Raw genomic sequence first — 27,966 nt, 5'->3', positions numbered from 1 at the left:
AGCCAATCAGACCCCCGCAAAGGCAGAGGTGTTTTGAGAGCGCAGAGCGCCTTGCCTTGCATGGTGAATGTTGTCTCCGAGGGTAGACGGCTCCCCAATCACCTGACCTCTACCTGGGCGCTCCGCGGTCCAAAGCGGCTTCTGCTCGTCCGGGTCTCCTTCGGTGCAAGGGCGGCAGCAGGAAAGAAGACAGCCGTGACCAGGAGGATTCCTTCCTCGGCGGGAGCGCCAAGGCGCCTCCCCTTCTCCATCCTATGAAAGTGACGCGGGTAATGGGGACCTTTGAACCGGGGCAGAGGGTAGGTGGGGTTCTCTTGAAGGGGGCCAGGAAGAGGCCAGCTTGTGGCTGGGGGTGGTCAGTGAATAGCCCCCCCCCCCAACCTCCTCCATCTCAGTCGCAAACTCGAAGTCAGCTCAGGGTCTGCAGTGAAACAAGCGGGGCTGACCTAGCAGCGTACATTTCTTAACAGCTGCCAGGCATACTCTTTTTAAAGCTTTGGCAAGTGAAGGTGCAATCGTATTTAAGAGTAAACTTCCATTTGGAAAGGACAAACAAGTGTATTTTTAAAAACTGGGAGAAAACCTCATAGCATTTCAGATGCACACACTTCGGATTTAGTTCTGGTGTGCTTGGTTGCGTTTGCTTCTGGAGGACAGAGATGGGGTTGAACTGGCTAGCTAATAATTGGCTCCTCTCTAGGGGACAGTAATGTTACTGTTGGTTTTGTTTTTCAAAGGAGGAACAAAAGTCGTTTCCTTGTTTTTGATATTTCATTTAAAGCACTAGATTTTTCCAGGTACATATTAATAGAACGGACAGATTTCAGTAGCAGTCCTATGGACACTTACATTGGCGTAAGCCCCACTGAACATAATGGGAGTCTTTATGCATAACTAGGTATAGGATTATGTGTTGGATTTTAATGAACAGTAAAGTCAAGTACAGAAACAATGAATTGGCTGTGGCATATTGGTTTGAATTAGCATAGTTTTTTTGGCCTTTGTGAGCTGTCCATCTCTAGTTTGTTTTGCAACGGAAGCTATATTGAGCAACCTCAGTGATATTTGTGTAGGTCTAAATAAGCAACTTGTACAAATGCAAAATGTTTTTATATGGTGCTTCAAATACAGCCAAACAGAGTTCTTTGATATAAAGATACATGTTTAGGTTTGATCTTAGACATACCTTTTTGAAGCAGATTTTATGGAAATAGGCATCCAGATTTCCAGGGCGGTTAGTGTCATATTGCTAAGCTTTCTATAGTTATATGTATCTAGAGCAGTGGTTCTTAACCTTGGGTTACTCAGGTGTTTTTGGACTGCAACTCCCAGAAGCCTTCACCACAGCTGTACTGGCTGAGGTTTCTGGGAGTTGCAGTTCAAAAACACCTGAGTAACCCAATGTTAAGAACCACTGATCTAGAGCAGTGGTCCCCAACCTTGGGCCTCCAGATGTTCTTGGACTACAACTCCAGAAGCCTTCACCACCACCTCTGATGGCCAGGATTTCTGGGAGTTGAAGTCCAAGAACTGGAGGCCCAAGGTTGGGGAGCACTGATCTAGAGGACATTAAAGGTATATTTGCACAACACAGAGATGTCAGTTTGTTACAATTACAGTTGCCATGGCTCTATCTTAAAGAATACTCAGATTTGTAATTTGGTGATGAACTTAGTATTCTGTACTGAGTTGAGAAGAGTACACTGGAACAAAGTGCATAGAACAAATTGAGTATGTTAGTAATAAAGTATGCTGTTTAGTCAATTCTTTCTTAAGGCTTTCCTTTCCAGAGTTTTCTAGGCATATATCGTGTTTCCCCAAAAATAGGATAGGGTCTTATATTAATTTTTGCTCCAAAAACACATTAGGGCTTATTTTCAGGATATATTCTATTTTTTTTCATGTACAATAGCCTACATTTATTCAGATAGTCATGTCATCATCTTCTGGTTGCTGCACAATGATGGAGGGTGGGTTTCACTTAACCGGGGCTTATTTTTGGGGTAGGGCTTTTATCACAACCATCCTGAAAAATCATACCAGGGCTTATTTTCAAGTTAGGTCTTATTTTTGGGGAAACAGGGTAGTACTCATAAGTTGTTTGCCAATCTCTTCATCCGAGAACATTCTGAAACTGTGCAGGTTGCCTAAGGCTATGTGAGCTGGTTCTTCTACCAAGAGACACAGTGGAAAATCAAACCTCAACCTCTGAATCAGAAGCCAGGTACCCACTGAATTGTCTAGCCATCTTCTAAATGCAGTAGTATCCTAAACTACAGATCCCAGGATTTCTTAGCAAGCAGTAATGTGATACCACGTAAAGTGGGATCACATTACTGTCACTTGTAGTACAGATACATTTTCCCATTTAATAAAGTATGCCAAACTTTACCATCGAGTAGTAGAATTCCAAACCAAGAAAGCAGACTTGACAGGTTGGTCTAATTGATGAAACCATTCAGCAGTTAGCATAACTAAGAGTCCTGCAATTAATTTAGATTTTTAGCTTGCCTTCAGGCTCCATATTCTGAGATCCTTTACACATTGTCTTGTCTGGTCTAGTGCCTTGAGAAGGTACCAGGCCATGTTCAAAGATGCCCAGTTAATTCAGGGTGAGCAACAAGTGCATTATCTATCATTGTTGCCCCTGTAGATTTAGAGTGTCTTCTGGGTTACATGGCCAAGGCTGTGCAGAAGGAGATTAATAGTGAAAGGGGAGCTGTGTTTTTCAAAACATTATTGCCAAGACTATTTTGTCATTGAAGACATTTGATAAGAGAACATAGTTTGAAAATCCCTATTATGGTTGTTAGTTCTCAACATTATGAAAGCGCTAAAACCTTTCTTTTTAGAAAAATTTGCCTACTCAGAAGCTGAAATCCTATGCTTAGTGTTGTAAATCACACTAGAATAGTCCTGTTTAATTAGTGGGTGTTTGTGAGTCAACTCCATAAATTCTGTTGATTCAAATAAACCTACTCTAGTTGTGACTCACTTTCATGTAGTAAGTTGCAAATAGTATAGGCCCATTTGAATGAGTGAAATTTACAGAGAAGTTCACTCACCAATTCCCCACTGATTCAGTGGACCTAAGCCAGTGGTCCCCAACTTTTTCCCAACCGTAGACTGGTTGGGGTGTGTGTGGCGTGCCCACAGGGGGGCGGAACTCGCTTGCATGCATGTGCTTATCGTGCTTGCGGGGGTGCTCAAATGCATGCGAACAGCACGCTCACAAGGGGTGGAACACGCTTGCACATGTCACGCTAGCAATAGGATGCTTGCATGCTTGTGTGCATGCACATGACAGCACTCACAGGGGTGTGCTCGTGGGGGGGGTAGGAGATCTGTGTCCACGGCCCAGTCCTGGTTAGGCTGCGGATCGCTGCTGGGTCGCGGACTGGGGGTTGGGGACCTCTGTGCTAAGCAACAGGATTCCTGCCATAGAATATGTAAACAGGCAATATTTAGATTTTTGTATGTACTTATTTTTAACTTCACAGTGATTTAAAAACACATTTAATATACACTGAAGTCTAATGTGTTTAGTTTGAAGTTTGGAGGATCACCTATTTCTGTATTTTGTTTCAATTTGGAAGTGATAGTATGCAGCAGTTCAGAACTTTTCACTTCAATGCCATGCTGTTGTTTAAAACTCATCTTGTTTAAGTGGTAAATTATTAGAATAAGAATTAAATGATTTTATAGGATGTAGACCTGTAGTTCCCAACTTTGGGTTCCCAGATAATCTTGGACTACAGCACCAAGAAATCCTGGCCAGGACAACTAGTACTAAAGGCTTCTGGGAGTTTTAGCCAAAGAACATCTGGGGGCCCGAGGTATTGATTCAGACCAGCAGGAATAAAAGAATATATATGCTGTCTAAAGCTCTTAAGGTCAGGATACCAAGAACCACATGTCTATATTTATACATTCAAGGAAATCTCTGTTGTTTTAACTGCACAGGACTCACCTGAGCCCAGTGACATGCCTTTTAAGAAACTTTCAAAAACTATATATAAAATAGTATGGGTATATGCTGTTCAAAGGAGAAAATCAGAAATCCCTTTCAGTGCCAGATGACTTCATCCAAAGTAGCATTTTGCATCCTGACAAGATTTCACAGTGCTGAAAACTTAGGGCTAATTCTTGTACTGTGGTATGTGAATCTTAGATGTATATGCCTCCTATTGAGTGTTAATTTTTGGGATGAAATGGTATGTTTCTGTACAGTGATGCCTCACTAGACAGTTACCCTGCATGACAGTTTTTTCGCTAGACATTGACTTTTTGGGATTGCTATAGCAATTCGCAAAACAGCGATTCCTATGGGAGAATTTCGCTGGACAATGTTTGGTCCCTGCTTCGCAAACCAATTTTCGCTAGGCAATGATTTTGACGGGTGTTTTCGGGACCTAAGCTTCGCAAGACAGCTATTTAAACAGCTGATTGGCGATTCGCAAAGCGGCTTTCCTATGGCTGATCTTCACTAGACAACGACAATTCTTCCCCATTGGAACACATTAAACAGGTTTCAGTGCATTCCAATAGAGAAATGCTTTTCGCTTGACAATGATTTCGCTAAACAGCGATTTCAGTGGAACGGATTATCGTCGTCTAGCGAGGCACCACTGTATTTTTAAAAATCCAGATGATATTTCATCAGTTAGATTTGTTAGAGTGAGTACTATAGGTGGGATAGGCATCCTCATTACTTCTTCACATAACTTCAATGTCTGCCCTTATTTTAACTTGAATGTAGATTGAATTCTTATCTTAAATAGTATGAATTTTAAATTTTACAAATTACATTGAAACACAAAATTAGAAAGGTGTCTAATAAAAAAGGCGGGTTTTATTTCAGTAATATAATTGTGGTATCTAAGTATTGAAGAAGGCTAAAGTACTTTAGCAAGCATCAGTATATTTAAGACTTACAGATCATTGGCAAAGTCCTGTTGTGTCATTGACCTGCAACTTTCAGCTGCCCTACCCAGTCGTGCTAGTGGTGAGGGATGCTGGGGGTGGCAGTCTAACAACAGCTGAAGGGCTGCACTTTTTTCATGGCTGGTTTACAGGGCGGCAGTAGCCATGGGTTTGGCAGACCGCTCTGTACTTGACTGAATAGCGAATGGAAGAGTTACATTGTTGCTAGAAGAAATACAGCTAAGATTCACAATGCACTTCTTTGTGTTCTTCATTTTGGTCTCAAAAGCAAAGAAGTAGCTTTAAATAGGTTAAAATGACTATGAACAACCATACTTTTAAAAATGCTATTTTAAAAAAAAACTGGTTATGAATAGCTACTTTTTGAAAATGGCATTTTAAACAAAGATAGTATTTTCAGGTACTTTGGGGTTTTTTTTAGGGTGGTCTGAGCAGCATGTGCTTATTTTTGTCTTTTTGTTCCTTTTTAAGATGCTATGTAAGAAAACATGGGAAGTATATTTTGTTTATCTAGTTTCCGGAATGCTATAGTATTAACAAAATTTCTTTTCTAGCAGACTCTTATGTATGTTAAGGAAAAATGAATACCACCATGAGTGAGGAACCGGATGCATTAACTGTAGTTAACCAGTTGAGAGATCTGGCAGCTGATCCCCTGAACAGAAGAGCAATTGTCCAGGATCAGGGATGCTTACCAGGCCTTATTTTATTTTTGGACCATCCCAACCCACCAGTTGTCCATTCAGCGCTACTTGTAAGTATAATTAGTTTCTTTTTGCAATATGTTCTGCGAGATTTTGTGTGTGTTTGTTGTTGCTGTTGCTAGTGTGTCTTCTACAGCTTGCCTCCATAAATGGCAGTTTACATTTGAAATCATAATATAAAATGGTCAGTTGCTGGCTGTTGAAATTTTGCTGGTCATTACTGTAGCAGTGGGCATCCATAAAATACCTTTGGGAAAGCCTCAAGCAAAATAATCTCAGGTGAAAAGTTACTGCTACTGCACAGATTCTTTTCTCAACATGATCTCCTGAAGGTAAGAATTCTGCATACTGGAAAACACCTTAATGTGCCATCATGTCAATTCTAATGTATGGTGACCCTTTTCATGATTTTTCAGGTAGAAAATACTCAGAAGTAGTTGACATTCCTTCTTCTGGAGGCATCCTGAGACTGTGCAGCTTGCCTAAGGTTACATGGGCTGGCTCTACTTGCAGGAGGCATAGTGGGAAATCAAACTCCCAATCTCGGGCTCTCCAGCCAAATACTTAAATGTATGAGCTATCTACAACTTTCAGAAGTGATAAAGCATCTCAGTTCACTAGGGACAATGAACCAAGCAGAAAGATAGCCAGAGTAATGAGGGAGAGAAACACATAATGAGCATCATCAAATACAGCTTAGAACTTTTTTCTCTCTGCCTGTTCTATCATAGTAATCGTGACACAAAGAGGTTTTCCATGAAGGACTTGATAAAACTGGGGTTTTAGACGGAGGTGAACAAATGTTTTGAAGTCAGCTGTAAGAGCAGCATTTTGCTAATGGAATCAGTTGTATTTGTTGTGATATGGACTCAGTGCTATCAGCCATAGCATTCTCATAGGAAGAGACAGCAGGGTGTTGCTATTGTTGTTGTGTTGAATCAGTTCTACCGAGTCCTGTTAATAAGCACCTTAGGAGGTCATGCATGGGACCACCTCCCTTTCCCTTGATTTGTGGTCTATGGAATCCTGCAGGGCTTATTATTTATTTCCTTTGTATCCTGTCTGTATATCCTTATTTTCCTTGGTGAGCTCAAGGTGATATTCCAGATCACTTGACCATTGCCCCTTTAATGCAGTTCTGTGGCTGAGTGGTAATTTGAACCCAGGTCTGAATCTTATCCAACACTCTATCCATCATATATTCAGCTACTCATTAGGGGATGAAAGAATGACAATAAAAAAGGCAGAAGTGCTCAGTTCCTACTTTAGCTTGGTCTTTTCCTGGAAGACAGTATTTAAATCTCCAGGAAATGTGAAGTACATGAGTGGGGAGCAGGGACAGGATTGCGGCTTGAGATTGATAAACAAATAGTCAGTGAATACCTTATTACTTTGAATGAGTTGAAATCTTCAGGGCTGGATGAACTGCATTCAAGGATATTTTAGGAGCTGGGTAAGGAATTTTCAGGACCGTTATCCTTTTCTTGAAATCATGGACGATAGGTGAAGTGTCAAATGATTGGAGCAGGACTAATGTTGTCCCTGTCTTCAGAAAGGAGGAATGTGGGAACTACAGACCAGTCAGACTTCAGGCAAAATTCTAGATCAAATTATAAAGGGAGTCTCTGCAAGCATTTTAAAAACAATGCAGTAATAACTAGAACCCAACATGGATTTGTCAAGAACAAATCCTGCCAGACAACTTTTATCTCATTCTTTGATCGGGTAACCTCCCTAGTAAACAATGGGGATGCTGTTCGACATAATATATTCTGAGAAACCATGAATTTCAACAAAAATGGAAATGTTATATAATTTCTTTTTAAAAAGTCTTCAAGTTTTAACTGTCAAGTGAACAGTTAGCTTTCACAAAAATAGGTGAATCTATTTAGTAATTCAAAGTTTTTGTTGGTGTAACTGATGCAGTTGCATAATGCTATATTGTCAGGCCATTTCTTCTGGTAGCCCTAATGAGGTTTTCAAGGTACATGAAATGTTTAGTAGCTGGTTTACCGTTGCCCCCTTTGTGCATTTCTACAGCTGATCAGAGATTTGAACCCAGGTTTACTGAGTCCTATTCCAACAACATATCCACCATATTAATATCTGTCACAAAAACATATTTTCATATTTGTAGGTAGCATGTTCAAAGAGTTAAGACATACATAATGTTGCATAGAAAGAGATTTGTAATTTTACATATATCTATGCAGATGTCCGTCATATTGAATTTTGTGGGTATAGGACTCTGGCCTAAGTTCTTATAGCCACTATCCTGTTAGTACCTACTAGAGTAAATCAATTGACTCAATGAGATTTATACAGTTATTATCCAGGAGCTGATTCAGTGAGTCTATACTCATTTGAGATTAGCAATAGGATACCGGCTTATGTTTTCATTGTTAATGCATTTTCAATAAAAGTACTGTGTTAAACATCATGCTCTGCAGTTATTAGAGTCATTGGCATGCTGTGTTATTGCAGGTAGGAACTAGGTAAATAAAAATTCAGCTGACGTAGTACTCGTGAAATGTCCTTTGGTACCTGCTGTTACGTGATAGATGTATGATCCTAGAACTTAGATAAGAAATATAACATTAAATAGGACTATCAGCAAATCTGGGCTGCTGGTAAAGCAACTTTTTTTAAAAAAAATCCAAACAGTTCTCCTGACAGTTTTCTTTAATAGCTCAAAAACATATACCTTGTTTAAAAAAAACCTGATTACAACTGATACACATATGGATACTTCATTTAAATAGAAATACAGCCTTAGCTACAAAAGTGCAACTCAGTTGCTTTGGATAGCATATATTGGCTAGAATCCAGTGGTCTATACCTGCGAAATCCTTTTGTTTTTGCCACAATTACTGATCTCCTTTTTCTTCCGTGCATCATGAAATCCTGTTCTGGAGGACTGGGATGCCATGTAGAACAGGAATTTTATGCCAGAAAAGGCTGCAGTGAGTAACTGGGAGGAGGGAAAGAAAATCTGATTTTGCTGGCATTGGGTACTGAGGTACTCTGTTGGATCTTGATCACTGGGATTTATCCAATACTGTATAAGTTTTTAGGCTGGAATCTTGCTACTCTGTTCTGCTTGTGGAATGATCCATTGACTAAGTAGTAGGTTGTGCAAGGAGAGATGAATATCTTCTGCATGTTTCACCCTAACTGAAAATATTGGGGGAAGTGTCCCCAGAGCTGGTCAGAGATCTGCTAGTGTAACTCTGCAGCTGTTCAGCAAATCTGCACACAACCTCTGCCTGCCGTGCCACCGGGGAGGTAGCAGAAACATCTCCATCCCCTCCCTCAGCTGAGGAGGAGGGAAGAAACTAGCCATAGTGCTGATGTGGCAAATGTCAGAAGGCGGGCAGGAGAAGGAGGTTGCATACTGCCATCCTCTCTTCAAGGGTCCCTGGAACAAAGAAGTGATAGGAGCAATATCGAAGGAAATATCTCATTCTCAGAAGGGAGCATCCAGAGGGAGAAAAAAAAAAAAAAAAGAGAGAGAGAGAGAGAGAGAGAGAGAGAGAGAGAGAGAGAGAGAGAGAGATGGCTCTGGCAGTGAAGGTGTGCCAGCAACAGTAGGAGTCCTTACTGCGTCCACTGGGTAAAGGATTATGTTCCATTTACAGTGAATAGGAAATTGGTCTCAGTACAGGGCATTTTCTATTTATTATAGTATACATCATTGAGAAGTATGTGGAGAAGTAGTGGAATTCCAATAAAAAGCCTGTGTGTATCTACTCATAAAGAAGCCCCACAAATTTCAGTAGATTTAATGGTTGTTGTGGATTTTTCGGGCTCTTTGGCCGTGTTCTGAAGGTTGTTCTTCCTAATGTTTCGCCAGTCTCTGTGGCCGGCATCTTCAGAGGACATGCCAAAGAGCCCGAAAAATCCACAACAACCATTAGATCCCGGCCGTGAAAGCCTTCGCAAATACATTCAGTAGATTTATTTCTATGTTGGCTGGCTGGATAGCTCTATGGTTTAGGTATCTATTTGCAGAGCCAGAGGTTGGAAGTTCAGTTTCCCAGTGTGGCTCCTGGGAAAAGAGCCAGTCTGTGTGGTCTTGGGCAAGCTGCAGAGTAGCTGGGAGACCTCAGAAGAAGGGAACGCTAAACCACTTCTGAGAATTCTGTACCTTGAAAATCTTCAAAAGGGTTGCCATAAGTCAGAATTGACCTGATTGCACATTCTTATTCTTCCTCTTCTTCTGTGATTACTCAGTATAAGATTATAGGTTTCTTACTGAGCTTATGATTAAGGTAAGATTTGAGTATAGGGTTCTGAAGTCATAACAGGACTTATGGACTGTGATCTGGAGATGCATTAACTTCAGTCTACAGTCTGAGATACTTGATGATAGAAAATCATGCAAGGGAGTTCATTGTTTGAATTGATTCCATATATAGAGCCAATATTGTTTATTATATTTTCCCCAATAAGTGCATGTCAGTTATTTTTGAATTGCATCTTAGCTAAAACTATATATTCTAACAATTTTCTATGTTCCAAACTTATAACAGTGTCATTGCATAGCATATGAGAGATGTGCTGCAAAAACGAATGGAATAATAGAAGAAAATGTAATTACAGTGATCTGTCCCTTCTTACAGGCTCTCCGCTATTTGGCAGAATGTCGTGCCAATAGAGAGAAGATGAAGAGTGAGCTTGGTATGATGCTGAGCTTACAGACTGTTATACAAAAGTAGGTACAGTGTGGTGTCTGTAACAGCAGTATGTAATTCATGTTTTTGTTTTAAAGTAGATTTGAAAACAATTGCCTGTGAGTGAATTTATATTATATTATGATGGGTGGCTTCCTCATCTTGTGGTGTTAGGTATGCCCATGAATGTTAAAGTTGGAGTGTTGATTTTCAAGGGAAGAGCAGTACTGGTTCCATGTAGTTGGTAGTAAACTCCAGTAAGAAATAAAGATAAAGGCAAGTGATAGTTGCAAAGTTACAAATCAAGTTTATTAATATTTTGTTAGTACATTTCAGAGGTATAGCAGAGATTAAAGAGAATACTTTAAGTAAATGATTTGATGAGAAAGTTTCTCATGGTCCAGTGAAATCAATCTCTTAGAGACAATTAGGTAAGTGGCCAATTGCAATCCTGCAATCTTCAAAGGAATTTCATTTTCTTGTTTTGGTGACTCACGGTCCTGATTGCAGTTGAAGTCCTGTTGAGGTTTACACATAAGCACCGTGGACCTGCAGTGGCAGCAAAAGAACACAATGATGTAACATGTCAGAACTTTGCATGAGGCACCATGAAAATTCTAACAGCATGATAATGTGCTGTTTACTTGGATGTAAGCTGTATTTAGTGGGCTTTACTCTGAGGTAAGTGTGCATAGGATACTAGCCTAAATATTTCCTAGTAAGTAGCCATGTTGATGCTGTGTTGGTACTGTGAAGTACTTAGCTTATAGTCTGCAAGTAAGTAGTTACACTGCTTACTTGCATAGAGAGAATGATTCAAGGGTAACTAAGGTGAAAATGTATTGTTCCTTTTATTACAAAGTAGCATTGTGAGGCACCTCTTTGCATGTATAATTGAAACTCCACTGATGAATGGATAATATCTGTATCTCTTGATACTGAGTGGCAAACTAATGGAAGCCAAATTCCAATTACTTAGCCAAAAGCCCCTGTTTCAAGATAGTCTGCCTTTACCAAATTATCACTTGCCTAAGAGGATTGGCTCAATTAATAAATATATAATTACATGGGAATTCCATGCAGGTATGGTAAAGGCACACATGCTTCTAAAGAAGTAAACATCCTTAATAGCTTTAATTTTACACTGCTTTAATTGCTTGTAACTCTCACCCATAATTAAAATTGCATTACTAGGACAGTTTTAAATAGATAGTGATTTTTAAAAAGTTACTACAAATGAGGAAGGCAGTGCTGTTTTCATGTCTGGTAGCCACCTGGACTCAGAGTACCTTGCTGGCACAGAAGTGAAATCCTTCTGTAGTACCCTCTAATCCAGCTGCTGTTCCTGAAACATGACAATGGTGAAGCAGAAGATCACAGAAGTGGATACTAGAACTCTCTGCTACAGTCTGGGCATCCAAAGACTGGATTCTGAAACACAGGCTTTTTGGAGCAGACTTTCTTTCAGGTGGCAGCAAAATATGGGGAAAATCTAGGAAGTATTGAGTTCCCTCAACCAAAAAAACTTACCTTGCAATATGGTTTTCACATCACACATGATTTAAGTAAATTTAATGCATCTGTTTTGCTGTTAAAAATGGCAGGAGGGGGAGTCAGAAATCTGTGTACTTGCTTTTGAAATTAATTTTCATTGTACTCTTAAAAATTGGGTAGGAATCGGAAATTGTGAGAGAAATTGGTTTCGGAATACTCTAGATACCATATTAGCAAAACAGTAGGACTAGAAGTACAGTCCTGAAGGAGAAAGTGCAGGTAGACAAAAAACATTTGAGACATAAATTACACAGACATGGAAAGAAATATGAGATGTTGCTGATCATTTGCCTATGATTCTAGCACTGTGGAGTTACTTCTTACAGTCAAATAGTCTAGTTAGATATACTAAATGCATTACTGTTAAGGTTCTAGGTGAAGGTTGAGTAACCATCTTGCCATTGGGCATAGTCGACAGGAGTGTGCATGGCCAGCGCTGTCGTCGTCCTGTCCCCACTCCGTGTGCACAGGTGGGGACATATTGATCTCTGCTGCCTTGACAGTGCTGAAAACAGAGTGAAATCCTTCCCTGAGCTCACTATTCCTCCATTCCTAATAGTAGCATGGGCAGAAATGTCCTTTGGCTGCCATTTAGCAGATCACTAATCAATTGTGAGTAGGGAAGAGCTGGCAGGGCTCTCAGGATGCATGCAGGATATCTAAAGGATGCTGAAAGCCCCCATACAGCCCACAAGCTATGGACTTCGATTCTAGGTATTGAGAAATATACACACATATTCTATATACACAATGGTTCTTCATTTTATGGAGTGATATCTGTTTGCTGGTGGCAGGAGACTAAGCAGTTGCTTCAGTTTTGTTTGACATAGTATTTTTCACAGTTTCTGGTGGAAGGAAATGGGTATGCATGTGAAAAGGCAAGGAGCAAAACATTTGTTTTAGTTGACTTAAGATACGTTAGCATATTCCTTCTCTTTTGTTTTTCCATAACTATCATGAGTACAGTGATCATTAGCTTAGAACGACCCCACCCCCACAAACTTGGTTTAAAATTTATAGAAATAACAGAAAATCTTTCATAGAAACAGTGGGGAAATAAATTGTATTCTTAGTGAGAATAGTAAAAAGAATGGTAAGAAGGCATCATTCTACTGGGCAGAAATAGAAAAATAAACTTAAGTAAAACAAATTAAAGGAAGACCATTTATATCAGGAATTTAAATTTCAATGGCTTATGAAAAGTGTACAAAGCTATTATAAGAATACAACATGGTGTTCAGATTACCAAAATAATAAAGGAAACAATAAGATATCCTGTTGAACTTCAGTTGAATTAAAAATTCCTCTGGAGTAGTAATGTGGGATCATGCTGCTTACACAATTTTTTCCATTTTTGCAAGTGAATGGCAGTTTTTCTTCATGGAGATCACTACTTGTACAAGGAGTGCAATCCCTTATTTCTAGCCAGACTGAACTTACTATCAACAGTAGTTCATTAAAGTACTCCCCATTCTAACTGTATTAATAACAAAACATTGTAAAATAATTGATTGTCCACACTCTTATCATTTTGTAGCTGCATGACTTAGCAATGATTTCTCATTTTAACTGGAAACTCTTTCCAGTTCAGGATAATGCAGGTAACATATTTCCAAACAAATCCTCATGAGTTTCAATGAAAAGGCGTATGACTTTGTCCTTTGTCTCCTATACTGTCCCGATGAATGCATTCTGACCTCACTGGGTCCATATAGCTAACTTAGGGTATCTAATAAAACCAAAAACATCCTTCATAGTATACACAACCACAATTCAGGTCACAGAAGGTTCGTGCTTATGTCTAGCTTTTTCCTAGTCCGTAGCCCTCAGAACATAAAAGAGTCATTGCAGTTGTACTTATGTCCTTCTGACTAGGTTTCTGTAAACATTTGGTTGGATTGTGTGTGAAAAGAACGTTAAAAGAGATTAACTCCAGCCTGATCCAGCACAGTTCTTCACAATTAGGGGGGAAAACTCCATTCTTGACACTGTAGTTCTTTATACGTCTAAATGCTCAGCATAGGTTTGCCTTTCTTTAAAAAGAGTCCAGAAGGGTACCAAAATGTACCTTTAAATATAGTTTCAAAACTGATAAAATTGTAATGTATACTATATAATATTTGATATAGATTGGGAATACATCTTTGAATTGTGAAATATATTATGAAAAATAGCCAATGATGCCATCTAGTGAATCTAATTGGTAAAGACCAAAATAATTAACTACAGCTACAGGTTCTGCTGTATTAATGGTGGGCAAGTGTGTCCTTTGCATCTTTCTAACTGCAAATATCATCTTCTCTCATCATTGGCTATACTGACCCTGTGTTTCTGGTAGGTGTCAGCCAAAATCATCATAGGGACATAGTTGTCCACCGTGATAGAGTAAATCATTGATTTTCAAGAAGTATACAGTGGTGCCTCGCATAGCGATGTTAACTGGTTCCAAAAAAAAATCGCTATGTGAAACCATCGCTATGCGAAACACCATTTCCCATAGGAATGCATTGGAAACCGATTAATCCGTTCCAATTGGAACGGATTGCCGTTGTTAAGCGAAAAAACCCATAGGAAACATCGCTAAGCGAAACAATGTATCCTCCATTGGAATGTATTGAAGCTGACTCAATGCATTTCAATGGCTTTGAGAAGTCAATTTTTGCAAAATTAAGTGTGTCATAAAAGGGTCAAAAATGGTTTTAAATGCTTGGATTAGCTTCTGCACCCTCTAAAACGGATGCAAAAGTTAATTTGGCTTTGATCTGACTTTTCATTAATTTATGGTGAATTTTTTCCCCCCAACTTTTGACAGCTGTCAAAATCTGACAGCTCCATTATTTCCTATGGGGGAAGAAAAAAATTCACAAAAAATTAATGAAGACTCAGCAACTGTTCTAAATTCTTGGGTTCGTTAGAGGACCCCCTAAGTCGTGTGCAAACCTGATTTGGCTTTGATCTGAACTTTCGTTAATTTTTTGTGAATTGTTTTCTCCCCCATAGGAAAGCATGGAGCTGTCAGATTTTGACAGGTCCATTGGTTCCTATGGGCCAAAAAAAAATTCACAAAAAATTAACAAAAAGTCAGATCAAAGCCAAATCAGGTTTGCACATGACTTAAGGGGTCCTCTAACGAATCCAAGCATTTAGAACCGTTTTTGACCCTTCTAAGACACTTTTTTAATTGAAAAAAGAAACATCGTTAAGTGAAGCAGGGGACCTAAAATCGCATTTGTTATGCGAAGCATGGTCCCAAACTTCGCTAAGCGAAAATCGCCCATAGGAAACATCGTTATGCGATGCATATTATTTTCTAAAAAACACATCGTTATGCGAATTCATCGCTAAACAAGGCAATCGTTAAGCGAGGCACCACTGTATATTGATAGAACCTGGGGAAAATCCAAAACAAAACACTGCAACACCCATCAGAAACGCGAAAGCGAACAAACCGTGCAAGACCCATTGGAAATGCAAAAAAATCAAAGCAAAAAGCAAGCAACCGTACAAGGCCCGTCAGAAATTGGGGGGGGGGAGGGAACCAAAAAGCAAACAAACCCAAGACCCATCGGAAATGGGGGGAAAAAACAAAAAGCAAATAAACCCCCAAAGACCCATCGGAAATGGTGTGGGGGGGGGGAACCAAAGAGCAAACAAACCCCACAAGACCCATCGGAAATGGGGAAAAAAACCAAAAAACAAACAACCCCCCCAAGACCCATCACAGCATAGAAACATAATCCCACGACTCAGCCCAGAACCACACTGCAAAACCAACCCAGAACAGTTTTTAAAAAGCAGAAAGCAGCACCTTACCAGGAAGTCCAAAGCCTCCTCCGATCACACTCTCTAACTGCTGGGGTGAAAGAGCTACAAAGAAGCAGCCTCTTCGCCTACCAATCGTTAGCAATTTGAATTCTCCGCCTTTTCCCCCTGCCTTTTTCTGTACATAACTGGAAGCTCCAGCCGCAAGTCGAAGCAAAATTGTGTGGCCAGGGCTGGTCATAACGCGAAATGTTCGTAAGTCGGGACATTCATAAGTCGAGGCACCGCTGTATAGAACAGTCACTGTTTAGGGAAACTTGTTTGCAAGAGACATTCTGTTACAAACTGTTATGGAACTAAGTAATTTGTGTCCAGCTAATAAGCCTATATATGCTGAACAGAGAGAGCAGAAAATCTACTGCATAAAATATAACTCTGTACAGCCAGGCCTGTGAGTTTTGGAAATTGGGCTTAGCTTGGCTAAGAGACCTGAGTCACAATTTGGTAGAGCTAATAGAGGCTAGAAATGTAGGCTGCAGCTAATGTTGAATTCCTGAGACTTGCAGCCAAACAGATTATGGATCTCAAGATATTGGTACAGAGAGAACAGGATTGTGAAACTGGGAAAAGCAAATGGAACTTACAGCAGTTTGTTTTAGGCAGAGGTTCAGGGCAACAGCTAGTCGTTGTTCTGGGTACTCACAGCAGAGGAGAAGGAGGATTGGCTCAACTAAATTCTGTGTACAGTGGTGCCTTGCATAACGGGCACCCCGTTTAACGACGAATCCGCATAGCGATGATGTTTTTGTGATCGCTTTTGCGATCGCATGATGTTTCCTATGGGGGAAAATCGCTTTCCGATGATCGGTAAGCTGTTTCGCTTACCGATTTTCGCATAGCAATGATTTTCCCCAGCTGATCGGCGGTTCCAAAATGGCCACCGGGTAAAACAGGGACGGATTCCTCACTTACCGGGCAGCTAAAATGGCCGCCGTATGGAGGATTTTCGCTTAAAAGGTAAGTTTTAAGCCCATAGGAATGCATTGAAGGGGTTTCAATGCATTCCTATGGGCTTTTTAATTTCGCATAGCAACGAATCCGCATAGCAATGATTTTTGCTGCACAGATTATCGTTGCTATGTGGGGCACCACTGTACACAGATTTCTAAGCCTCTACTACTTATTGTTGCCTTTTCAGGGAATTGGTGGTAAATTCCCAGAGTTGCAGATAATGCTCCCTATAGAGCAGTGGTTTCCAACCTTGGGTCTCATGTTCTTGGATTATAACTCCCAGAAATCCTGGCCAGCACAGTTAGTGATGAAGACTTCTGGGAGTTTTAGTCAAAGAACATACGGGGACCCAAGGTTGTGAACCACTGTTCTCAGAAGCACACAATATGAAAGCAGGTGCAGAGGAGGGGGCAATCATGTTTAGAAGAAAATTGCCTCTAGAAGACGTAATGGTGTTTGGAGTTTTTTTTTCTTGAAATCCTACTGGATCATTCTGAAACTGGCACAGTACTTCAGTAAAGCCTCTGGAGCCACTATGGGGGAAATAGTCTTTTTAAAAGCTGTGTTGCAAGTCCTGGGCAAAAGTGGGGATTTAGGCAGCCAGAACTGGATGTTCTGGAGACAAACTAACAGGAAAAATGCCCTGATTTCCATGACAAAGGTTATTTCTTCAAGGTGGCCTTAAGGGCATCTGGAACAGTGGGAATGACAAGAACACTGGAGAATGTTCACTGAAGAATTTTTATAACAACGTTAGACTAAAGCTGACAAAGGAAAGAAGTACATTCTATCAAGGGTATGTGGGCATCTTAAATAGAAGCGACAACGGATAGATATCCTTGTGCAGAGGTGAAAAGCTGTTCCAGTGGGTAGATTTCTTGGCCTAAATGTAATCATGTCTAGAGATGGGAAGGCCTAGGGGAAAAAACTGGAAAAATTGGGAAAAGTTTTTTTTCTATGATTTTTAAAAGCTGTTTTTGTTTTTTTCTGGAAAAATTGAAAAAAATTGAGTTATTTCACAATGATAAATAATATGTCTATCACATGGTGTTTAAATTATATAACATGAAGACCTTAATGAAAGACTTCTGAAACTTTATGTATTTAAGTTATCTGAGAGAAGTTAATGTCTTTATATCATGGCACACTTGTGGATGGCGTATTTTTTTTTAACCAGCTGCCAAATACCCCGGGAATATGTGATTCTCTAGTTGGGTGTTTTCATAGTTATTGCCTGATTTGTAATCCTTAAGTGCCTTTCAGTTGCAAGACACTGTATTTAAGATTAGAATGCAATTAATATTGCTAACAGATATGTATTGTCTCTTTGGCTACATGTGCTCCCTGTTCGTAGGGCCTTTGGAGCCCTTCCTGCAGAATTTGTATTTTTAAAAAAATGATGTTAAAACCAAACACTGACTTTTTGATTGACTGTTGTTATTTGCAAGAAGAATTCAGGCTGTTGAAGTAGTGATTTATGCTTGTGCAGCAGTAAGCGTGGGAATCCAGCATTGCTAGCCTGGTTCCTCTGTGCCAGAGCTCACTAGGATTCTGATTGAGGGATTCTTACTAAAATATATAACTTCAGGGCTTCATTCAGCTTAGGATTCTGTTGCTTTACTAATAGATAATAATGTGTAGAGTTTTATAAAGAGATATTAGCAAGAAACAGCAGGTGCAGGAAGTAGCAAGAAAGCAGAATGGGAGAAAACCCTAAGGCTAAAAGTAGGTAGTTGCAGGGCCAAGAGTTTAAGGCAAACAGCCTGAGGTTCATGCTGACATAGGAGTTCCTGCTGCCTAAATATTTTGGTAATTGTTCATTTTAAAAATCCCTGTTGCACTATGCTTGTCATTTTTAAGGATATAGCTCATGGCAGTTGTAGGTACTCAAAGAAAATCATGTGCTGACATTTGATGCACAATTTAAGAATGAAAATGAGACTTACATGGGCTGGCAGATAGGTGGTGAGGGTAAGCCAAGCAATTTCATGAAGCAGTCATCAGACCCCGCAGTGGGACGTTGTATAAGTTCTGAAATGTTAAAAATGCTGTAGTCTGTGCACATTGAAAAGCTATGAAGGAAATAATGATAAAACAGTTTCTTGTACAATATGTTCTTCAGTGACAGTTTGCTAGAATAAAAGTAAAAGGTAGCTCAATGTGCTATTTTTAAAAGGTACAGCATATTTGAATTTGATGTTAACATATGTGGAAAATTTCTGACAGTTTTGTGAGTGGTGGTTAATAAGTGTGTGGGGGGAGAATAATAGGAAGCCTCTTTTTCCTATTTGTACTAGGATGGATGGATGGATGGATGGATGGAAGGATGGAAGGAAGGAAGGAAGGAAGGAATAGTCCTTATTTTGAAAAATAGTTGTAATGAGCAATAGAAATCCATATACATCTCAGTTTCCTTTGCTTTAGGGCTACGACACCAGGAGAGACGAAACTATTAGCTTCTGAAATCTACGATATTCTTCAGTCTTCCAGTATGTCTGACGTGGACAATGTAAATGAAATGAATTCTCGGCGTCGGAAAGCTCAGTTTTTCCTGGGAAGTACAAATAAACGTGCTAAAACAGTGGTTTTACACATAGATGGCCTTGATGATTCGGTAAGAAACTCACAAGTATGTTTTGGAGTACAACTTATACACGGGTGTAGTGACTTGCATGTTCTCAGCTTGTGCACAAATATGAAAGAATTATGTACTATCAAACAATTATTTTCATAACTGATTTTAACATTTGTTTATTCTTAATAGAAGCAGTAGGTTAGAAAAGCCAAGTTTTACACAAACAAGGAAAATTAAGATTTTGTTCTTTTGTTCATTCGTTCGTTCGTTCTTTCTTTCTTTCTTTCTTTTTCTTTCTGTTTTTCTTTCTCTCTGTCTCTCTTTCTGTCTCTCTTTCTGTCTCTCTTTCTGTCTTTTAAACTGTAAAATATCATATCATTTATTTAAGCCTTTGCAGACCCCCATGAGGATATCGTACCCCCCGGGGTCCTCAGACCGTAGGTTAAAAACCTAGGCTGTAGGAAACTGACTTCCAAAGTTAAGCCTGTTTGTTTGACTGTGTAACATTACTCCAGATGTATTTCATGTTGAGATAAACATGTTCCTTTCAGAAACATTTGTTTCTTGGTGTGGTAGAGAGTGATAATCTATTTTGAAATTGGTATATCTACCTGTGACACACCTGTGCGTGTCCACAAGTTATTTCACTAGCCTGAGGCCCACAACGTGTTCCCTCCTTTACACTGCCATCAACTGACGTCTGTCAAGAACCTTTAATTAGAAAGATTGAGGTCCAAGCTGTGAGTAACATTGCACAAAACAGGCTTATTGGTTACAGATCACATAAACGGGTTCTTCAAAGACTTAAAAGTATTCAGAACTTTAATAATAGTTTCACTCTTAACTCTCCTTAACTCTTAACTCTGCCACTCTCTCCAACTCACAAACTTCTACTTCAGACTCTCATATCTGACTCTAATTAACTGACTTTTCATGTCAGACTCTCTTGCAATTTTTTTCTATCTGTCCTCCTCTGACTAACTCTGCACTGCTCTTCTCTCACCCACCCCTCCCTTCTGGTTTCTCTGGCTCCGCCTCGCAGCAACTCTCATTGGTATATACAAATAACCTACTACATGAGCCAAAGCAGGGTGATTGCCACACTACCAAACTACTGATATCCAGTGAGGTGTGGTGGATAGTGATGGACCAAGGTTCAGGAGACCTGAATTTAAATCTTATTGGTTGAGGGGATGATGAAACTGGTAAAACCATATATCTCAGTTAATCAGAAAGCCCAATTAGGGTTGCTACTAGTTGGTTCCAACTTAAGCACATCTCTCTCACACTGAGTCCTCAAAGTGTACAGTAATTGTTCTTATTGTTTTTCATTTGGAATTGCGGAACATGCAGAATACGTAATCCTTTTACAAGTTCAGACCTTAGGACGTTTTTAGTTGACTTTTCCTGACATTTTTTTTTAACTGTCTGAGGGTTATTGTTGTTGTTGTTTTGCTGTTGGGCAGCGGTTGTGATAATGAGATCTCAGTGGAGACTTTATGCAATGTCAGAATAACTTCTATAAATGTAACCTTTATTCCCCTGCAGATAACACCCTAGGGCCATGTTTGGCTTTTTTATGGCTGCCAAGTAACATGTAAGACTGTTTGAGCATGTTAGCCACATGTGCCCTTAGGTCCCTCTGCTTCAATTTTGTAGCCATTTAAAATGATCAGAACTGATCTTCTGCTACATTAGCGTACATTTTTGCCAAGTAAGCCTGTTGAAGAACCAGGTTTGCAGGCATCCCATCTACTCTAATAAAGTCAGTGGTTTTAGCCTAATGAATAATGAGCATATGCACAGCCTTTCTTTTCCAGAGTTCCCTAACCCCTCTGTTCTGTCTTTCTTTCTCCCTATCCCACACATTCCTCAAACCAGGTCTAATAAGTTCCAATAGTTCTGGACCTATTATGGTTACTGACTTGGTAGGTCATTTGTTTTGTCTATCACTGTCTCTAAAGCTTTTCTGAAAGCCAGGAAAATGCTGCCTGTTTATCTTTTGCCTGCCAGTTTAAATACACATTAAAGCTATAAAATGTTCTGAGGTCAGCACATCGTAAGGCTGTTCTCTCAAAAACTGAGCTAATGCAGATCCTTGCAGTTTTACTCCTTCATGTTGAGGTAAAGATGTTCATTTCTAGTAACTAACGTAGAGTAAGAAGTGCAGACAAGCTTAATTTAGAGGGCTTCTTTCAGTGACGTGGCACACCGGCATCCTTTGTTATAGTGTTATATAGAAATTACTTGTAGAAGATTCTGATGGTTTTGCCCTGAACACCATCAGGAGAAGAAGAAATCTCTATTTATTTTGTGCAGATTTTGATAGCATGTCACCTCAGTTTGCGAAATAAATGAAAAACACCGGCCAGAAACCTATTGGTTAGTTGTGCTAAGGACAGTACCATAAACCACAGCAGCAAATGGCTGCTAGTTAACAAGTTTTCACTTGTCCCTCCCATTGTGTAGCAACTCACCTGACTGATATGCAACAAGAGATACAAGTTGTGACTTGTTAACTGGCAGCAGTTCATTGCTGCAGTTCACATCATTGCACTTATGTCAAAGTAACTAATAGGTTTATGGTCACTCTCTGTAAATTCCTTTGATTTCAAAGAACTGATGTTGTCTTGAACTATAAACAGCACTTAAGGCATGTTTCTGACATGGCCATCTGCATTCTTCTATGAAATGTTAGCATCTTAAACTTTGGCAGTATTTTTTTAATATTAGGATAGTCACATTTATGTTATTTTCTGCTATTCCCCCTTTAGATCCCAAGTAGGTAAAAATCAAAAGACTAAACTAATACACATTCTGATCAAATACTACGACTATTACTACAGCTATACTTTGTATTTCATAGGAATAATAGTCAATGGCACTTCATTTGAAATAACAATTATTTCTTTTTAAAAACTGTTATACTTCAGTGAACACAAGCATTTTATCACTGTTCTTGTTTGTCTCAACAATAAACTATTCTTCACTTTAGTAAAGTTCTACAGTTCTTTCACATGAATACCACTTCCCAGTGCATACTTATATGTATATACCTTACTTGTAGAGTAAAATCCTGATATGTTGCGCATATGTTGCAATCACACATGTACTAGAATAGGGTTTATTTTCCGTGCAGCTTTTCTGAATGTTTGGGACAACCTGTGCTCCTAATATTGTTTATCCTTCCCATAACAACTTCCAGGCTTGATTATTGTAAACAGTTCTTAATGGGCCTACCTTTTAAATTTACTGAAATTTAGGGACAGTACTGCTCCTTGCTAATCAGGTGCTTGAAGATTAGAGCTCATGTTTCTGAACCTATTCTATTTACATTGGTTGCTCCATTTGTTTCTGATATTGGCCCAAAAAACTACATTGCTTAGGACCAGGCTGAATAGGAAACTGCCTGCTGCCATATGAATAAGGCTGGCCTTTGAGACTAGCCTTGTCCTCTGTCCTGTCTGTATGTGATATCAGGTGAATCGGTGAAAGAGATGGATCCTGGTGAAATCATGAAATGTAATCAGATGAGCAGTATATCCTTTAAATTCATCCTGCTGTTTTTGCGATGTATCTTCTGAAGTTTTATTAGCACTTCATCTCCTTGATGTTAGAATATTGTGTTTGTGTTAATGAGTATATTGTTTTCTTTTGTCATATTGTCTCTCCCTCTACCTCCCATAGGCAACTTTGTTATTTTTAATAGAAGGACTGTATGCATAATATTAAATGAAACTTTCTTAGTCTAGGGTAAATAGTCTGTCAGAGCAGTTTTCATTTTAAAGGATTTACTAAAGGGTCAGGATGCTAGAGGAAAAACTATAATGGAAATATATATAGAATAATATCTGTTAACATGCAAATGCTGGCTTGATTCAGATATGTCTGCTTTCCTGTTATGTGAACAAACCTCAGGTTAGTGACCGATCTTCTTCTCCATGCATTCATGAGGAGGAGAAAGGAAGCTTTCACATCTGCCTCTGAACAAATCATAGTTCTTTGTGATTGCTGAAGCTGGGAAACTGACATTTGATTAAATTAGTCTCCCAACAAGCAGAAGCTGATTATCTTTTGTTATTCCAGTGTTCAGATATCACAGAAAATTGTCCTTCAATTCAAATGAACTCAAAAGCATCTGATCTCATGGCTACATATGAAAAGGGGAAAGTATATGTGTTAGCCTAAGGCTCATGCAGGCTCATTCAAGTAACAAATAACTGCTGTTTCTGTTACATCTGAGCCAGCATGCTGTCTTGGCCATTAATATAAATATTGTGTATCTTTCAAAGAGAACTCAAAGCAGGTTGAGAAGGACGTCTACATGACCTAAGATTCTCAAAGAGCACTTGGGTTTCAGACCTGATAGAATGTATTGCTTATACAAGCACCATTCTAGTTGAGGAGGCATATTAGACTTGTCTGAGTTTGCTGATACTAGGCACATTTGTGAAAGCTTGGCCAGAATTAGAGTGTATTAGTAGTACACTTGTGTCCACACTATCTGAGGGACTGCATTCCCTGTGCAAGCCTGCTTGGGCTTATAGGGGAGGCTCTTCTCTTCATCCTATCGTCTTCAGAGGCCCATTTGGTGAGGACCCAAGGGAGGCCTTTCAGCTTGCAGACTCTAGAGCACTCTATTTAGGGATGTAAGGTTGTCTTTTTATTGAGATAGCCTTTTGGCAATTCACTCTTTGCTGTGGAAGGGGCTTTTAAAGAATGGGCCGTGTACTTCCCTTATTGATGTGCCTTTAAACTGCTTTTAATTCAGATGTTTTAATATTACTGAGTTTTGTTTTACTGATTTTTAACAGTATAACTTGGTGTTTTTATCTGCACTTTTAAAGTCATCTTGTAGTGAGACTCATTAAGTGTGAGTGCTGGCAGAGAGGCAGGATAGAAATCAAACAAATAAATATTTGTGCTAGTCTTCCAGAGGCACCTTATTGCTATATTGTCTTGCAACACCAAAACACATTAGAACATGCTGGGATAATGTAGAGCAGGTGCAACTAGCACAGGTCAATGTAGTGTTGTTGCACAGTAGGGACTGTCACTTGCTTTAAACATAACATTTGCTTGTGTGTCTCTGAGCAGACATTTTCCTTTGAAATCAGAGTTCAGTTAGTGCAGTGCAGTGATGTCCATGAGCTGCCACAGATGAGGTAGCTGAAGGATACAACAGCTGCTTTGATGCATTCAGTCAGTATGGATACAAGGTGTCTGATAAATAGCAACTTAAACACTAACTGCTCATCAATGAGCATTTCAGTCAGTCAGAACTTAACCACAGGGGACTGTTTAGCTGATCATACGGAGAAAAGCTTTCTTTGCTTTTCAGCACTTTCTCCTCATTATTCACAGTTGATTCCATCCTAGTTTCCCTTCAAAATATAAGCAGAAAGTTTACTTTTAAATTCTCTCCATGGCTAATTTCATCTGGCACATATGTTCATGCTTTAAATTCCACAATTATTTATTTTGTGTTTGCTCATAAACCGTGTCTTTTAATTTTTTTTAGTCTCGGAGAAACCTGTGTGAAGAGGCACTGCTGAAAATTAAAGGGGTCATCAGCTTTACGTTTCAGATGGCAGTGCAAAGATGTGTGGTCCGAATCAGATCAGATTTGAAAGCAGAGGTAACCGTCTTCTGTAGCATCTCCAGTGTCAGGTGGAATCTTATTAACTTGTTCTTAAATCTTCACTTCTTCCTTTTCTTGTAGGCACTGGCAACAGCAATAGCATCAACCAAAGTTATGAAAGCCCAGCAAGTTGTGAAAAGTGAAAGCGGTGAAGAGGTGAGAGAGAAACCAACCAGAATGTAAGATCATTCCATGCAACAAACATTGGGTGCAACAGTAAACCAGTTCCTGCAAACATTAAATTCTGTGCTTGTACTTTTGCCACAGTTCCCTTCTTTAAGGAAGAGAATAGATGTGTGGGATTCTTTCCATACCATGCATGGAAAGCCAGGTAGAAGTTAGAAGTAGGTCATAGGTTTAAGATTACAGAATTGTGGATCCAGATAACAAGAGATACAAGCCATAATGGAGTCTAATAATGGTTTTTTTTTAACATTCTGACGTTAAGAGAGTATGCAGTTTTCAGAATTGTTCCATTTATATTAAAAGGAAACTTGGTAGAAGCTTTTTGATCAATTACATAGATCTCAGTGATACGTTTCTCTAATCCTCACCCAAAAAAGATGCCAAGAATATTGCTTCTTATAAAGTTGTTTTTATTCCACATGCTACAATAAATAATCTGAACTTTTAGGACTGAAATAATTCTCGCTATCTTTGGAAGATACGTAATACAGTGTTTTATGTCAGTGGGTGGTATTCAGATTGGCGGAAAGGTCAGATTTTATAAAATGAATTTATGAACTTCCTCAGGGTATGTTTTTTTACTTTAATAGATGCTGGTTCCGTTCCAAGATACTCCTGTAGAGGTGGAACAGAATACTGATCTTCCTGAGTATTTGCCAGAAGACGAAAGCCCTTCAAAGGAACAGGACAAAGCAGTATCCCGTGTTGGCTCACATCCAGAAGGTGCAGCCAGTTGGCTGAGCACAGCCGCAAACTTTCTGTCTAGGTCCTTTTATTGGTGACCTAGGGTCAAGGCTAAAGGACTGCGTGAACCAACGGGGGAGGGGGGCAGTTTTCCATTGGTGTGGTGGAACTACAAAGTGCAATTTGCAATAAGTTATCACAACAGATTTTTTAGACTACACAAAACATATGCTGTGTTTTACATTTTATTGGACGTTTGGCCTTCGAGGCCAATCAGAAGGCTGGATGGAGGCCTCAAATCAAGGTTTGTTCATTCCCTTGCCCCATCCCTGTTCTAAAATGTTTTATTGCCTCCCTTTTTAATATGGGTCCATGATCAATCAAATATTTTTGAGTGTGCAAAGCTTTAAGTTAAGACTCATACTGCATACACACAGAGCCCACTCGGAACAAATCTCAGGACGTATGTGCAAGGAAATTCTTAGTTTTAATTTTGCATAGATTGGAATGCCTTTTTCAGTTTGCCTTATTTCAGATTCAGATTATTATCGTTCCTTCTGGAGGGTCACTCCATATGATTTCTTCATCCTTTTTTGGTCCCTCCTGAGCTTTGTTCAGAGCCAGTGTGTTTGGATTCAACTTGTTGCATTACGAAAGGAATGCTTACGACTAGAACTGAGCCCTTAGTACAGTTGAGCCCCCCCATTATCAACAATTAACTGCTCTCACTCTGATCTTTAATATGAGGTTAAATAGAAATTGTGTGTATGTACTCATCCAGTAAATAAGCAGCTGTAAGAAAATGCTTGTAATGATGGCTGTGATGTTTTAAATATGAGGAGAAACCACTGATTGTGATTTAGATTGGTCTAGAAGCTCTGGTGCCAAGAGTTGCAGTCTGTTCCTGTGATGCCTTGTTGCCGATTTTGTCTGAAATGTGTGGTGATGGCCTTATTTAAGAATGGTTTTCACTTCATAATGAGAGCTAAGAAGTTAACATTGTGGGGAGTAGAATGCTGAATGTGACACAATCTCACCACCTCACAGGTCAAACTTCAATTTCTTGGTGGAAATGTATACACTATCCCTGTTGCCTTTGATAGAGTACTTTTATATTCCACCTTGATGTCCTGTTGCAAGAGTTCTGGGATCTAGAACAATGTGAATTCAGTGTATGGAGCCAGAATAGGGCTGGAGTGCCTGATGTCCAAGGAGGGATGAGTTTCCTGAAAAAGATGAAGCAGTCTCTCAAATTGCAGTATTTTGACAACCAATAAACCATCCTATTCCTGGACTGTAAGCTTTGCCTTGTTGTGCTGCAGACTGTCTAAATCTTCAAAGGTGCCTGGATCATTTTATGTGGTCTCCACTTACTTTCCTGAAAAGATAGTAGAGGTACAGTTCCAGTAGGCAAAACATGTGTAGCAATGTAATTGACATTTAGGCTGAGATTTTTTCAGAACAGCTTTAGTACTGCTGCTTGGCACCCTGGGAATATTATGGCCGAGAGACTCCTAAGTAACTCTGAACCTGATCTTACTGTGCTTTGTTTTGTGGTGCAATCCATAGAGATGTTGACTAGGCCAGTGGCTTAAATGTGTAAAGCCAAAGCTTTACTCTTTGGGAAGTCTTATTTCTGTGTCTTGCACAGCAGCAGCAGCAGCAGCAATTAAGTAGCATCTAGAAATTGTCATTTTAATTAAAACCGTGTGCAGGGGAAAGGGGAATGTAAAATACCAACAATATGTCAAAGTTCACCTTAAAGTCAGTGTCTATTTCAGATAAACAGTTTTCTTTCAGAGTAGATTTTCCCCTGTTTTTTAATGTACCCGATTTATTTGGTTGAAGTTTACACGCACAGAATACAAGCTTTCTAAGGCATGTATTGTATTAAATATGTATTACTAAGCATATTGCTGTCTAGAATGTTACAATACCAAATGTGTTCGCGGAATCCTCTGTCATGTAGCCATGGACATGATGTTTACTTCTTCTTAACATCTCTCTCTTTGCATTTTGTGTTCCTGCACACCCTCTGCACTACATGACACACCCCATTGAATATTAATGGTTCCAGTAGTTATTGAAATGTGTATTCAGTTTGTAGGTAAACTTTTTTTTGGTCAATATTGCAGTTCTCCAACTTAAAGTATCTGTAAAAGAGCTTTTCAAATCCTGTAAAATAAAAATGTAATATAATGGAACTGGCATTGTCCTGGTGTTACAAGGGTT

General features: G+C 39.4%; 1 protein-coding gene across 5 annotated transcripts; it reads left to right on the top strand.

The window, feature by feature from the left end:
* The first annotated feature begins 13 nt into the window (after nt 1-13).
* Nucleotides 14-27,938, top strand: ARMC1 (armadillo repeat containing 1). Of its 5 annotated transcripts, XM_072998986.2 has the most exons (8): nt 137-269; nt 2,143-2,224; nt 5,499-5,698; nt 10,271-10,362; nt 19,073-19,262; nt 24,745-24,861; nt 24,946-25,020; nt 25,641-27,938. In XM_072998986.2, exons 3-8 carry the CDS (start codon nt 5,525-5,527, stop codon nt 25,830-25,832), a joined length of 840 nt encoding a protein of 279 aa, XP_072855087.1. In that variant the 5' UTR covers nt 137-269; nt 2,143-2,224; nt 5,499-5,524; the 3' UTR covers nt 25,833-27,938. The 5 variants fall into 5 exon arrangements, with proteins under 5 accessions (XP_020667454.1, XP_020667459.1, XP_072855087.1 ...); XM_020811795.3 differs by lacking the exon at nt 2,143-2,224 and having other exon boundaries at nt 14-269; XM_020811800.3 differs by lacking the exon at nt 2,143-2,224 and having other exon boundaries at nt 21-269; nt 5,502-5,698.
* The last annotated feature ends 28 nt before the right edge of the window (nt 27,939-27,966 follow it).

Source organism: Pogona vitticeps, chromosome 4, assembly GCF_051106095.1.
Source record: "Pogona vitticeps strain Pit_001003342236 chromosome 4, PviZW2.1, whole genome shotgun sequence".
Classification (NCBI taxonomy): Eukaryota; Metazoa; Chordata; class Lepidosauria; order Squamata; family Agamidae; genus Pogona; species Pogona vitticeps.
The sequence above is the reverse complement of the archived record's forward strand: the minus strand, read 5'-3'. Positions and strand labels throughout refer to the sequence as shown.

Excerpts from the sequence above, each read along its gene's own strand:
- ARMC1 (XM_020811795.3), top strand. The coding sequence starts at position 5,525 with ATGAATACCACCATGAGTGAGGAACCGGATGCATTAACTGTAGTTAAC. Across the intron at positions 5,699-10,270 it reads TTGTCCATTCAGCGCTACTT|GCTCTCCGCTATTTGGCAGA; the intron begins GTAAGTATAATT and ends CCCTTCTTACAG. Across the intron at positions 10,363-19,072 it reads TTACAGACTGTTATACAAAA|GGCTACGACACCAGGAGAGA; the intron begins GTAGGTACAGTG and ends CCTTTGCTTTAG.